Consider the following 15,679-nt stretch of genomic DNA (forward strand, 5'->3'; position numbering starts at 1 on the left):
TCAAGTAAAGAGAGGGGAAGAAATACAGTAATTACTTCACAGTTTAAACAGTGAGGAATGTTTAAGAAGGATTGATTAGAGCTCTGCTGTTATATGCTGCATTCACTTTCAGTTTAGTGTTTCTAAAGTTCTGTTTTGGTTTAGGAACAGTGGAGACGTTGAAACAGAAACATGTTTTCAGTATAATGTCTCAGTGTTTAGAAAACACACAAAACATCAATACACTGATTAATTATGATGACACAAATCTGCACTGATTAGTCCTAGCCCGTTTCCTTTGTGCGGTGCAGTTAGGGACTGGTGTTCATTAACATGTTAAATCCAGGAATGTCTCCTCTGAGTAAAGAATCCTCTCACTTCTCTTCTGTGAAAACACTTTCTCTAAACCGTCTGAAAATAAGTTTTATGCTTCTTATGTTTTAGGCTCCAGTGAGAGCTAAACTCAGGAATAGTCTACCGACTGAACGGAGAATGTTTGAACAGTTTTTAACAACCCTATTAAATCAGGGCTAAAGGAGAAACAACATTGTTCCCAAACGTAAAACACAAGCTCACAAATGTCTGTAGTATATTTATACAACCTTCTAATAGAAATTGGTTTTTTTTTTTTTTAATCTGTTTTGCATTCTTAACTGCACTGTTTAGATTTTCTTCTCTTTTTTATTTCTATCTGTTATTTCTAAAAGCCTCCCGTGGGCACGTGTTGTAAATGAGCATTTGGCTCTGATCACCAAGAACAGTGCGTCTGGGACTGTGCATGGTGAAATGTTGCAGCACTGATGTTACTCTATGTATATTGTTCAATAAACAACATAAATAAAATACAGTCAGGCAGTCACAGTACACTCTGTTTAACACAGGGTGGCAGTAGAGTTTCATGTTTACAGAGCGCTGATGAACTACAGCTTTGGTATGTAGTCAGAGGTTAAAGAAAAAGGTCCAGCCGTGCTGAATCTGGACTGCACAAAGAGAGCGTTTAAATTTCAAATTATCAATGCTAACCAGAAAAAAAGCCCTTACTAGGCATCGATTTTTCTCTGCATCTCAGTGTCAGAAGGTTGCACATACAGATTCTCCTGAGGTCTGAGTCAGCACGGAAAGATTTACATTTAGGAGCAAAGCAATGAGCTGGGTGGAAGAGATTAGATCTGTGAGAGAGAGAGAGAGAGAGAGAGAGAGAGAGAGAGAGAGCATAAAATACTGATGTGAACCTCCATTGTCTGAGTATAAAGAGCCAATTTTACACAAGCACAAGTCCACTAGATGATGAAAGGAGCAGATTATTTTAATATCAGTATAAACATCTGTTAACTTTTACTGATCAACGTAACAAAAAAAGACTCTTAAGCTTACTGTTGACAAACATGACTTCTTGGCCTTCGTGACAACATAAACATGGTCGAAACACAATCTGTACAAGCAGAATCCTCGCACTGATTACAGGGACTTCATAATCCTTGTCTCCTGTGGCTTTATGCTAATGCTATTGCTAAAGATAAACTTAAAATCAATGTCTCATCACCGAAAAATCAAAATGCAATTAACCTAAAGGCACGAGCGTCTACGACTCAGCATGCATCTTTTTTTAACATCGAACACGAGTCTCTCTGACACGAACATGGATGAGGTCAGACTACTATGATAAAACGGAGCAGAGGCATCGAGTCATGCTGCTCGGTTAAACAAATTAATTGTAGAGGTACTGTGAGATGAAGCCGTGCACTTTCTGCCTGTTCTCTGACAACTGGAACAAAGCAGTGATACTGAGGAAGACGCCTCCTTCCTGACGCTCCTCTGAAAGGACCTGAAGTAAACATAAACACAGTGCTGTCAGGACGCACCTCTCAACAATGCTCTTTATTCAGTAACCTTCCTTTAAAGGCAGTAAGTGCAGAGCTTTCCTTGTCTTTAGTGCTTGTTTTCTGCACAAGGCCAAAAAAAGAGACCGCACACTGATGAAATAACAGATAATAATAAGACATCTTGAGACAAAAACACTTCAAAAATGAAAAAAGATAAACAAAACTAAAGAAGTAACATAAAAAAACACTGATCCTGCAGCAAGGTCTGACATAATGAGGCAGCCAAACTTCAGACTGAGCACAGTTATATAAACACTTAAAGCACATTTCATCTTTGTTCTGACCTGTAGATCTTAGAAATCAAGCTGCCTTTACACTCAGGAGTTTATTAAGCCATCAACTCCTAAAGACGAGCAGGATGACAACCGTTTCAGACTGATAACCTTGATAAGAAAACCTAATAACCACCGCCCGAGATCTTGGCCAATTTATAGGTCAATGCTGCTCTATTTTTAAAAAGGCAGTGATTCCCAACACACAGACTGATGAGGAGACTGATGGGTGCAGATACTGTCGACTTTACTGAGTTTAAAGGCTGAGTGGTAAAATGTAAGAGCAGGAAATTGTGTCCAAACACTAATTTATATTATATATTGCAGTTCAGCCTGATTGAGGACCCACGCAGCGCTTCTAACCAACAATGTTCTGCACTGATTTATTTCGTTATAGAAGAATCAGACGGCTCCAGAGTTAGGAGTGCCGTATATTTTAGACTAGAACAGGTGTGTTTCTCTTTCCCTCTTAGACAGGTTGAAAACGGACTACGTTGGCCTTTTTTTTTTTGCTGTCGTTTTCAGTTTACGTGTTCGTGTGTTTTCTAAATTCAAGTTTAAATCCTCGGTTAAATAAACCTGAGTGGACTATTTAGTAGCATAAAACTGATAAAAAATGACTGAGGAATATTCAAACAAATATCAACTAATGAATCTACTTTTTTTCTATTTCTTCAAAATTGCCACCTATTTGAACATCAGATAGGGAATCTTTGGGTGTCTCATGATTCGATTTCAATTACGATTCTCAGGGTCACAATTCGATTCAGAATCAGTTTTCGTTTCAAAATTATTCTTGACTCGTGATTCAAAGTCTATTTTTGAATTAGTATATACTTCAGAATCTGTGAGACTGGCTGAATTTCTTGCTGCTCCATTTGGCTTTCTACCGAGTTAAAGAGCTAGCATTAGCACTTAGCAAGGAATGACTGATCAGCCAAAAAATACATGTTTGGAAGTTATGAATCTATTGAAAACTTCAGAAGATAAGATATGTTTTTTAAATAAATTTGATTTCCCCCCCACCTCTAACATCAGAGATACATTATACATACTATATAGTATAATTAAAATATTAGACTTTCAACATATTTCTAAAGGAACCCTTCTTATGAGCAAGTTCAGGTGTTGCTGAAAGGTGCATACCATCCAGCACATAGCATCACTATGAGGATATCTGATGAATGTAGGTTTGATGCAGACCAGGAGAACACCTTCCTACCGTTATTCATCCAGCTTTATGTAAAGTTATGTGGAAGAGAATTATATTTCTGGGCTGTTTTCAGGGTTCTTAAAAGGCACTCTCATTCAGAAATAGGATCTAACAAAAACTACAAATTCAATAATCTTTAGGCTGTTGAGCTCCTTACTCTGATGGATTGTTTTGTGATAAACAAAGTCCACACTTCAAGTCCATTATCTTCTGTTGACCGCTCCTTACTACAGTGAATGTGTGTGTTGGGCTGTGAGGTGCTGCATCAGGGTGAAGTCTCTGTGATCCGGCACAGATTGCTTTTTTGATCAACTAATGTAAAGTGGATTTAGGCAACAATGTGCTTCTCTAGCACAGCCTATTTGTTGTTTTTAAGATCAGAATATAAAATAAAAATCACTTTCTCTCTCAAACTCTCTCTCAAATGTTTAATTTAAAATCACTGGTGTCCTGGGTCCTTTGAGTTTCTTTTACAGATTGACATTTCTGCCTCAATCCTGATTGGATATGGCTGGCTCAGTTTCTCTCGTTGAATCTGAATCAGTTTGGATTCCACTACTGCTGAGCCTAGGGCTCAAAGTAATTGTTGAAAAACGATGCCAGCAGGTTGCCGCTTCTGAGTGATTTTGGGATTCCAGTTGGATTTAGGCTGACCTGGGAACAGACTCATGTTAACACAGAACTTTTGGGGAGTTGGACCGTGTTTAAATTTCAGTCCTGGGATGAGCTTTAATTCTCCATAGACAGACAGATTTAGAAAGACACACACATTCTCACAAAAAGGCTGTCACTCACCCCCAGGTCTATTAGTGTTCTAACTGCAGTGTGTGCAGCCTCCTCTGAGCAGCTCTCTGTGAGATACGGCACAAAGGCTCACATTAATCAAAAGAACAGACAGATATCCAATATAGAAAACCAGGTCGGGATAACAGAACAAAGCCACTACTAGTGGGATTGACAGAATGTATTTGACTGTGTGTTATTGAAGGTTTTCATTTGGGTAGTTTTTTGATTGTCTTATGTGTTTTAAAGAAGAGGAGAGCATGTGATGTGAGTGGTAGAGCTGCTGTGTTAATCAGTAGGAAAAGGCCTTTAAAGTTTCTAAGGTAAAAGAAACAGAACAGCTCTGTGTGTGCATCTGTGTGTTCAGTGAGGGTTTATGTGAGGTTGAGCTCACCGTAGTTCTGCTTCCTCTCATTTGCCGTCTCAAAAAGATAGTTGTGCACCTGAGCCACAAACTCTGCTTCTGCAGCAGGAAAGACAAATACAGCCAATTATTGCAGCCGAAGCAAAGAGAGGAGAGTCTGCTGAGATAGTATGGGGACTTTTCATGGCTCAGTGACATGCTAGCATAGTGTGTATTTATGACTTGTGAGCATCACAGTTGGTCACCACAAATGACATGAACATCATCAGCCGTGTTGTGGTCCTCTAAATCATCTTGGTCTCCAGACCGGTCTCTGGACCACTTTTTTAAGGTCTCGTCTCCTAATCTAAAGCATTTTTACTCTGTCTCAGACTGAGCGGACTCTGGATTTTAAATCAAGACCTGTCAAGACCCCCACTGATATTTTTTTTGGCTATTTTTCCACGTCATTACTGTGATTACAAGAAAAACGCCCCTTTCTAAAAGAATGAATAACTGTTAAGGTCTAAGTGAGTGACACACCTGCTGCACAAGAGATGATGATTTTTCTGTGATATTTATGGTCTTGGTCTTTGGACTTGGTGTTGTTCCCTAAATGTCTTGGTCTTGACTTGTCTTGAAGCACTCTAGTCTCAGGTATGTCTTGGTCTCGGTTAGTGTGGTCTTCACTACAACACAAATCATCAGCATTTATTTTTGACTTCTTGAGACAAACGTGACTGAGCTATAGTGGTTCCTTGCTATTAGGTAAAGCTAATAATACATTTATATTGAAGCGTCTTCACTAAAAAACACACTAAGACTGTAAGACAGAATATCAGGGAAACAGACAACTCAAGACCCATAATGCAACAGTAAACAAGTGGGTCTGTAGCTTATCTTAAAATATCTCAACAGATCTAAATCAACAACATGTGGTTCAATATTTTTTTTTTCTTCTGTCTTTTCAGTTAGCAAATATCACTCAGTGATTTGAGTAAGATGTACAGTTTGTCTTTCAGTCCAGACTCTCCTTGAAACTTAAGATAAGAAAAGACAGGTCTCATCAAGTTACCACCAAACTGTCTCCTGAAACATTCAGAACATAATACCCGGCAGAGGTGTGTGCAGAAGATCCAGCCCTGTGATCGCCCAGCACAACGCTCTCAGATGACCAGCCAGCATGCTGCAGAGGAAGAAGAGCATCTCTGGACACTGACTCGGCTGGCTTATCTGGAAGAGTAGACCGAGACCAAAGGGGTCAGAGAGGGTTAAACGATAAGAGGAGGAGGAGGAGGGAGCAGGGAAGGAAAAAAAACATTTTCTGCTACAATGAGCACATGTTGAGAAGTGACAGGAAGTTTGAACACAGAACGGATTACAGAAAAAAACAGCAGCAAAATGTAAAAAAAAAAAATAAAGAATTGCAAAAACAATTGGATGGTTGTCCCATGGTTGAAATCCCAGAGCTGGCTAAGTTTTGTCTTGTTTTGTTTCTGTTTCTCTCAATGTAAACTTAAACCTGTAAGTCACAATTACACAATGAACTGCCACAACGTACATTAGTGCCAAGAGAGTTTAGTCTTCACTCGAGTAGAATGTGAATACACTGGTAATTTATTTTGCTTTCACCTTTTCTCTCTTTAGGAAAACAAATTGTATTTACAGTTATATTTAACGGTCGTTTACTTTTCTGTGCCCTGAAATCAGTGTTGATTGTTGATGATGGGGCTTTGTATTTTCAATGATAAATAAACGTAACCTCGCACCTTCAAGCACAAAAAAGAAATCTTTTCTCAGTTTTACAACATTATTTAATCAATATATGATTTGGTGACTCATTTGCATAAAATCCTGAAACTTAATCACTGCCTGCTTTCTTTGTCGTGTTTTTCTTGTCTTGTTGTGTTTGTCAGATTGAGTCCCTTCTTGTTTTTTCTCTCGCCTCTGTCTTCTGTTACATAATGTGTTTCATGTTGCCGTGCTCTGCCTGCCTGTGCTCTCTCACTCTGCTTTACATTGTTATGTATAAATTGGCAGCATTTGTACATGTCCCACTTTGCAAGAAGCTGCATTAGCTCTTTAATCATCTACAGCTGCTTCATGTTTTGCTTTCTGTTATTCTAATTATACATGATGTGCTTTTAAGTGGCTAATTTAACATTTGTGCCAGGGACAACAGTTGAGAGTTAACACAACGGCACTAACACTGGAGAATTTACAGTAATGTTGATCAATGAGCACTGTCCCTTAAAACCATTTTCATTTAGAAATGTTATTATAAATAGTTCTGCAGTGTCTATCATTAATTCATCATAAATCATTACCAAACCATACAAGACCATTATTTAAATCCAGCTGCTCACACCAGTAAAGTACACTGGACAGACTGCACAAAGAAAGTGTAAGGACTCTTTTTTTCCCTCAGCTGATTTCTTGTTCTCCCTAAAAAGATTCCACAAAATGAAGTTAAAGAAACACACATACTAACAATGGAGGGAAATTTTGCACTTTTTTCACTGTGACCTTTTTTTCCTTTGAGCAGTTGCTATGTGGTCAAGGAGGCTGATTCAGTCTGTGTTTTAACAATCATTATGTAAATGAGGAGAACTAAAGGAACTTCAATGAAAAGGGAAAGTATAAAAAAAAATTCTGGGGTCACTAGAGGAGTAAAAAAACAGCACATTTTTCAAAAGGGCAAAGTATCAGCACCTGAAAACAATGCTGCAGAGGTCTCAGCTTTTAAAAATATGTCCTTCTGTCAGTCTAAATGTGCAGGTACAAACTATGACAAACATTTCTGAAGGTAAAAATATAAACATAAATATACAGCTCACTTCAGAGCGTCAGATGAATAGGTATGGGTGTTGGAGGATAGGAAATAATAATTGAGAGGAAGACGTTTTCGACTTTTCTGATAGAAAGGCCACACCAAGAGTGAGTTGTGTTTGTCTTCTGTGTCCCCCCCCTCCCCATTTAAACTGTAGTCCTTTCTCAGGACACGGAGTTTCTTTTTTAAGTAATGCTTTACAAACTTTTCTTCTAACACTTTTAAGTGTATTTCCCAATATACGAGTTACTAACGCTTCAATATGTACCTATAGATCCTCCCCCCTTCAGCTCTGACAAACAATCGTTGCTGGTCGATGTAAAAGGCATCACACCAGTGAGCCAGCATGGACGTATTGCTGAAACCATTAGATTGAATAACTCACTGCAAAATACAGAGAGACTCTCCCGGGGTTGTTAGGCTCTGGATGAAGTTATTTGCAAAGGGCTTAAATATAACTTTACCTTGTTTGTAGAGCTGACTCTGGGAGAAATGCACAACAAATTCTGATGTACCTCTGCTGTCCTGTACCTGTGCAAATGGCAATAAACATCTAATCCAATCTAATCAAATGTGATCTAATCTCACAGACGTTCACTTACAAGTCTCACACTTCAGCCGTTAACTGTGGTTCATATACAACTATATCCAAGTTAACGTATAGAGCTTGCCTCGCTGAGGATTTATATGAATAAATAACTAAACATAAAAAAAAACACAAAACAAAAACAGCCTTTTGAAAAAGAAAGGTCTACATGTCAGTAAACAAAATAAAGCTTACTGTACTATAAGCCCCACAAGACTGGATTCATGCCAGACTTCTTTGTGAGACCACCTGAAGTGAATTTACTATAGTCAGGCTAACTGAAAACAAGCAGAGGAGGAGGAGGTTTGGGAACATCCTCCATTGTTTGGTATGGAGGTGTTTGCTATCCTTGTTCAGCAGCAGAGCTTAGGGCGACGGAGCAGGTGCAGCGGGAGAAGAAGACGGAGAAAAATGGAATGAGAAAGTTAAAAGATAGTACTTGAAAAGACTAAAAAATGTAAAACAACATTGAGGCTCTTCTTCTGTGGGGAAAGTTAGAAAGTCAACCTGCTTGCAGCACAGGCAGCAGAAGAAAGTCTTTTTTGAAGGTTTCTGTATTATTTACTGAATCCGGAGAAAGTGTTCCTCTACAGCAATTAGTAAATGACATAATTCAGAGGCAGCCTAATGGTTTCAAACCTGATCTATGATGGATATTAAAGCACTTTATTGTCAATACAATGTAAAACACAAGGTGTCTGAGAAAACGGACACACCTAAAGTTGATTCATTTCAAATGAACTTAAATATACGTGTGTGTATCTTACAACCAGGGTAAGAATATTGTGTCGAGTCGTCTGTGAATTTGGATCAACCACCCCTGCTCTTACTCCGGGCATCTTTGGGTTAAATCATGACTGAAGATCTGTAGTTTCTTCAAAACATCCACACTTTTGGAGACTATAGATCATTTAAAAAAAGGGAGGAGATTGTATCGTTTTAACACACTGGTATCGAAGTTTGTGCACATTTCACCCTTTGTGAGTGCTTTTAGGGTTCCATGCTATCTTTCTCTCTCGTTTGCACAGGCTTAGCGCCCACAAAAGCAGTGCGATCCTTGTGTTGATCACGCTCAGTGATTTGTGGAGAAACATTTCATGTCATATTCTGTGAAAGCAAAAAAATGCTCAGAATTGAACGGCCTGTCAAAGGATTTGGATTCAGTGATAATGACAAAAAGAGCTCTTTAATGATTGATTGATCAATGAGCTGTTTGTCCATCCTTCTTTCTTGATCTAGTTGAGTTTCATGTGTGTAGTCAGGACTCTTAAGGCCTCAAAGTCACTTTGCAGTGTTTGTGACTGCTACACTTTGAGGCCTGTCTGTCTGGTCCCTTTGGAAGGTGGTAAGCAGCCTTTTGTTGACTTGACAAATCATATATAACAATCATGACAGGTAGGGCTTCTTTTAAAGCTGACACATACGGCTAATTGGAATTCTAACTAGATAACTCAACGGTGGAAGGAGCTTTTGTAATGGAGATTTACTAACTTCAAAGTTCTTTTTCATGTGCTGTTATTCTTGTATATGCCCTGTAGGTATGTATGCGTTAGAGGTCAGGCCAGCATGGAACATATTCACCTTCATATAACCTCTGGTGCTTCTTTAAAGTGTGATGTTAGAAGCCAGACAGTTGTGCTTTACTGTACCTTGAAGGAACGCAGGTCCTGCTCCTCACAGTCAGAGTCGCTGTGATATGGGTCGTCCGTGGTGGTCCAGGACAGAGCACCCTCCCTCTTCCAGAAATCACAGATGGGAACTTCCCGGGGAATCTGCACAAGATGGCAGGTACAGCAGTCAGCAAAATGACTGTTTGTCTTTCTGTCAGGCAAGGTTAATATTACAGATTACAATGGCAAAATCTAATTTGACTCCTTACTAGACACAACATACAGTTAACACTGAATTAAAAAGGAAACAAACTTTATATGTATTGGCTGAATTTCTGTCACAACTGACCTTGTAGTACCGCCATTCATTTACCTTTAGTTATTTATTGGCTGTTTTTTTTTTTTTTTAAATAGGAGCTAAACAAGTTATGAACACTGGCATTAGATAAAAGGATCAAATGATATCATGACTAATGATGCTAAACAATAACTTGTTAAATGTGAATCTCGTTGAAAAGGATCATAAATATTCTCACGACTATCATGAAGAAGCTTTTCAATGTTTGTATGTATTGTTTTAACCGTTCATTGATGCAGGGGGAATCCAGACCTTTCTTATCTGTGATGTATACAAATGTTTGTGAGTAGTAACACAGAACACCAAAGGTAAAGTGATTTCATGATGTTTGTAGCATATCTTGAAGATAACCAGGAACAATATTGTGATTATTTTAGAAAGCATAACGGAGGCTTAAGATGTTCACTTGTTTGATGTCTGATTTTTGTATCATAACTCTCTTAGTTAAAAATCAGAAGCTAAATTGCATAATTCATTCATTATATTTGGTTACTTTTTGTTTGCATGATGAATGTAATATTCCCTCTGTTTAAGTGTGTCTGCTGTTTGGTGATAATAAGGTAGTGTGTGTTGGGTTTTATTGCTTTTTTTATAAAGCTGACGGCTTTATCTAAAAAGCAACGAGAGATGTAAAAGAGAAAGTAGCATCCAAGAATCCCAGTAATTAATAATGAAGCTGGGCTTTTAATCACTACATTTATGAAACATGTCAGAAATAAAGGGAATTCCTTAGTTAATAGAAGTGAAGCTTAAAGTTGTAATATGTAGAATTTTACATAATTTATCTAAGAAATCCTTAATTTTATAGAATTAACGGTCATAATTGTTGCTATATAAGGAAGCAGAAAATGCTACTGAAAGCTGCTGTATGTGCTACTGTGATAGGAGCGTCATGTTAATTATACCTGGATACAACAGCTTGTCATTAAACATATTCTCTTCTTCAGGTTGGTTTCAGCCGTTCCTCATGACTATGGTCAACTTGGAGTTCATTTCCATTGGGGGGAAGGGCTGGAGTAGCAGAGAGAATCACTCCCATGTTTCCTCTCCAGCCTCGACATTATCTTTGTTATTGTTTATATTGAGATCCCCCTGGCGCTAAATTTACATTCTGTGCGTTTAATATACCCATAGTAAATGAAGGTCAAATTACAGTTTACCTGGGGCATTTATTTTCTAAAACTGTACAGCTGAAACATTTAAAACCATTAAGACAGACAAACACAACCAGGTTATCTAAAATAAAGTCGTAGTTAAATGAGACAATCATTGGATCACTTGATTTACATAATACTCAAATATCTTGAGATTTTAGTCATGAGGCAAAGGTTTTTAAAATGCACAGTCAGTGAAAAGAACTCTCATTGTTGACATGATTAATGAAGGAATTTAGATCTGATAACAGAAGACCTCATCCGGAATTACACCAAGTACTGAGATTTATTTATAACAAATTAAATGTTCTATAAGAAGGGATCAAGGTCTCTGCAGGTGAAAGGCCGATGCTGTAGATTTGTACAAAATGAACTGAACTCGAGTCCAAACAGCAGTGTATTAAATAATGCAAAGTTTCAGTCTTTAGAAAAGTGTAAACTTCTCTTACTTCTTCCATGATCAGGATTCCACAGCGCACCAGACTGTCAACGGCATCCAGAGCAAAGCTTTGGGATGACTGACAGGGCTGAGGAGAGGAAGACAAAGGAGAGAAAGAGGAAGAAGAGAAAGAAAGAGAGAGCATTGACAAGATAGACAGATAGATAGAAAGAAAGAGAACACAAAGGAGAGAGGGGGGGAGAGAGAGAGAGAAATAGCGAGAGAGAGAGAGAGAGAGAGAAAGAGGACAAGATTGAGAGCAAAGAAAGAGCATTGATGAGACAGAAAGAGAGAATGGAGGGAAAGGAGAGAGAGCGAAGCAGAGGGAAAGAAAGAAAGCAAGAAAGAGAGTTAAAGTTAGAGGAGCATTTGTAAGAAAAAGAGAAAAGGAGAGACAAAGCAGCGAGAGAGAGAAAGATAGTGCAGTAAAGAGAGAGAGAGAGAGAGAGAGCAGTAAAGAGAGAGAGGGAGAAAAGAGATAATTCCGTTTTCAGTGATTGCTATTGACAAATGTTGACATGTTGTCATGCTTGAAGAGAATCAAGCTCTGTAGAAAATGTAAATATGTAATGAAATCTGTAATGGTACAGCTTTCATTTTAATTAATTGCTACTTATTCCCTGCTTTATGTTGTTTCTTCTAATATTTTGTGTAACCAACAAAGCATTAGTCAATATTGATAATTTTCTAAACTGCTGTCAATTCAGGTTATAATCTGTTGTGCCAATGAAGCTTATTTGAATTGGAAATTGGAAGAAAGCGAGCAGCAAATCAAGACAGAGAATTACACTAAGAGAGGAATACATTGAAGAAGCTTTGCATAGAAAGATGGAGTCATTCTTTGTAATGCTTTCCAAGGACATTTTTGCCAGAGTACGACAGAGCTTTACATAAAAAAGTACATAATACTCCAGAGCATGACTGTATGAAATTCAGTGATAAACTAATACCTATACACCTAGCACCTACATGTACGACAGTTACTGGGTTCTTCTGTTGAGAGAAGGAGCGTGTGCTGCCATAGATGACCCGTTTCTAGATCAGGATCCGTACTGACAACCAGATGAGTGTGGTGTAGAGATGGGTTGGAGAGGGTGTCTGAGGTCATATGCTTCATGGTGTGTGTGCTCTGCATCTAATGGCTTTCCTGTTGAGCCTGGAAAGGTAAGGAGCTGAGGGTCTTTGTTTAAGGTCAGTATGAGTTTGTTCCTAGTGAAGGCAGTTAACACAGTGAAGAAACAGGAGCAACAGTAGAGAACGATTAGACTCTTGCAGGCAGCAGGTTAAAGCGTTTTGAGTTGGAGGACAAGACTGAAAAAAAAGGAGGGAAAGAGAGAGGGAATAGGTGTGCTGAATTATGAAGCAAGGTTAGATGCACAAACAGCTTCGTCCCATCACATATCTGAGCAGACAGCTGACAGAGAATATAAGGTGTGAAGTAGAGATGCAGTGGAGATCAGAGGAGGAGAAAGAGGGACGGCTGGCAGGAGGGTGAGAAAGTAATGCAAACAGAGGAGACAAGAAAGAGCAGCTGCCGAAATGAAAGGTGGGCAAACAGAGAGAGGAATAGTATTTGTGGCTCCGATACGGACCCCTTAAAGTCAGTCTGATGGAGCACGTTCACAAACACACACAGACACACAATCACATGCACACAATTTCAAACCTCTCTCTACCAGAGATAGAGGCAGCAGAGCAGGATGAATGGCTGTTCAGCTCCATTAAACATCCATTGAACGAGACCCACATTGTGTGCGTGCGTGTGAACGTGCGTGTGTGTGAACGTGCGTGCGATATGAATTGAAACTCACTGGCATGAAGCCTGGAGGAAGGAGATGGCAGAGCTGCAGGGCTCTCTCATTCAGCTCGGACTGGAAGAGCGCCACATCGAACTCCATGTCACCTTTCAGCTCCTCTCCGTCCACGCCGTCGCTCCTCACCCTGCTGCTGACGCCACTGCGGGCCACGTCGCACAACATGGCAGACACCGCACATGCTAGGAATCGAAACAAGATGGACTTAAAGTGTTTGCGCTTAAATGTTTTGAGAACACTGGTGTTTGGTATTATTTAAAGTAAACAGGTTTTGTTTTGTATGCTAGCACAATATTTCAAAATGGACACGGCTGGACCAGCACTGGGGATGTGATGATGAATATAATCTTGGATTTAGCCATTTACACAAATTGTATCTCTTTATTTAGACTTTTTATCCCCGTTACGCTGTTTTCATGTGCTGGTGGGAAAGTCTTGACGTCAGGATGGTTTCTGTCCTTAAACAGCTTTCCTTCACACTCATACATTTAAATCGTGGGGACGAGAAAAATGTGCTGCTATATCATGGATCATATTCCTCACATATGTTTCAAAACTGACATGCATCTTTGCTTCATTTTGTGTAGTTTGTGATCCTTTGCTGGTCTATTCTGTAAACATGGTATCTACTGTTTTTTGTTGTATAGGAATCCCTCCTTTGTTGCTTTTCCTGCTAGTTCTTTTTTCTTTCCCAGTTAAAATGTTTTTCTTTTGTTAGGGCTTGTCCTTATTGAATCAGTGGTCTAAGGATTGAAGGTGTTGAAGCTGCTCTACAGATTGTAAAGCCCTCTGAATCTTATTGTAATTTTAGCTATCAAAATAGAAATATAATCGACCTACACTAGAAAATAAAAAGATTAAATCTATTTTCATCACTTGATGTTAGCAGTTGGTATTAATCTACTACACAGGCCCGATGCAGCCCGGAGCCCACCAGCTTTACTTCCTCTACAACCAAAGAAACCAATGATACTCTAATGAACCACGCTGGCAAAGTAGGTTGTTGTACATCAACACAAACCGCAATGTATTTTTCTCCAACAACAAAGCTTTTTATTGGGCTACAGTATCTATGGCTTCAGCCCAGTCTGCCATTTATTGTAATATCCAAGAGATTTTTGTCAAGAGAAAAAGGATTAGCAAAGACTTGAGGAGGCAAAAACTATTGGCAAATAGCCAGCAGGTCTGCATTTGCATTGCAGTTTGTTAATATAAAAGTCAATTGCAGTTATTGCAATGACTAAGCATTAAAGTATGTAGCTTTGAAGATGCTACAAGCTGCTGCTGAATCTATTGCATATGATGCCACTCACAAAGCAATAAAATGAATGCTTTATTGATCTCAGAGTGAGTCTATGTTTTTCTCAGAGACACATCAGCAGGCAGCTCTGATACACAGAATTTGCAAAATGGCATCAACCATAAACATTATGATGCTTGTGTTAGATGGCTGTTTTCAGTTTGTGTTTGTGTATTGTATCAGTCTTAATCAAATAATCGTGACTTACTCAAATAATCGAAATAAACTTGCAACCCAGTGTCTGTAACACACATAAAAGCCTCACACACTCTTAACAATACAAATAAAGTGAATTCAAATAACAGCCAGGACAACTTTACAATCTCTCAGTGGAGTGTACGACTCTCTCATATTGATTTTGTAGCTCCTTCCAGTAGTGAGGTGCATTTTGTTGTAAAGCAGCCTTACACAGTCCTAAACTGGCACAACAAAGTTTTAAAGTCAGCTTCGTTCACTTTAAGCCCTGCTCGGGATGTTTTGTATCTAGGCAACTTAGAAAGCATGGCTTTTGTATGTTCAAACCCTGCCTGTCAGCGATTACGATATGACCTTTTCATCTAACTCTCAGTGGTGACTGCAATTAGTTGTCGAATGAAATGGCAAACTGCAGCATACAGCATGGATGGGCGAAGGAGAATCAGAGGTTTGTGGTCATGTGATATGCATGTGTTTTGTTTTGTGGGAAGAACATGCTTGAAGTTAATAAAATAGGTTATCATCAGGAGGAGACTGTTTCTTTGAGAAGCACAGACACAGTCACAGACAGTCTCCACCCAGACATAATCTTTTTCAGGGTCCTCCCTCTGACAGAACATGGAGTTCAATAGTAGGCTGGACATAATGCCTTAAATAGAATTTCTTCTCAATAGCCATGCGGCAAAAAATAAACGCACTAAATTGAGTCTAACTGCAATTGCGTTTGTGGTCTGTGGAATTGCATACTGTATGTTTCTCCTCTGCACTCATGCCCTCTCAGTATGAACTGATTTTGTGTGTGGTGTATTGTAACAGCTATATAATCTGTACCAACAATAATTCCAACAAACAGGCGGTGTGGTAACAAAATAAAACAAGCTTGACATTTGAAAAGATAAATGTGAGTTTTTCAGTTGATA

The 15,679-nt window shown here is 38.9% G+C and overlaps 1 protein-coding gene across 1 annotated transcript in view; it reads right to left on the reverse strand.

The window, feature by feature from the left end:
• Window positions 1-1,267: 1,267 nt before the first annotated feature.
• gpat2 (glycerol-3-phosphate acyltransferase 2, mitochondrial) overlaps window positions 1,268-15,679 on the reverse strand; it is a 122,543-nt gene continuing 108,131 nt past the window's right edge. Inside the window, exons 18-24 of the mRNA XM_061038616.1 lie at window positions 13,262-13,446; window positions 11,461-11,538; window positions 9,539-9,661; window positions 5,586-5,706; window positions 4,525-4,593; window positions 4,143-4,198; window positions 1,268-1,804 (exon numbers count right to left, since the gene is read on the reverse strand). Coding sequence (XP_060894599.1) covers window positions 1,688-1,804; window positions 4,143-4,198; window positions 4,525-4,593; window positions 5,586-5,706; window positions 9,539-9,661; window positions 11,461-11,538; window positions 13,262-13,446 — 749 coding nt within the window. The 3' untranslated portion in view covers window positions 1,268-1,687. The remainder of the gene's footprint in view (window positions 1,805-4,142; window positions 4,199-4,524; window positions 4,594-5,585; window positions 5,707-9,538; window positions 9,662-11,460; window positions 11,539-13,261; window positions 13,447-15,679) is intronic.

This window comes from Labrus mixtus, chromosome 5 (genome assembly GCF_963584025.1).
Source record: "Labrus mixtus chromosome 5, fLabMix1.1, whole genome shotgun sequence".
NCBI classification, from domain to species: Eukaryota; Metazoa; Chordata; class Actinopteri; order Labriformes; family Labridae; genus Labrus; species Labrus mixtus.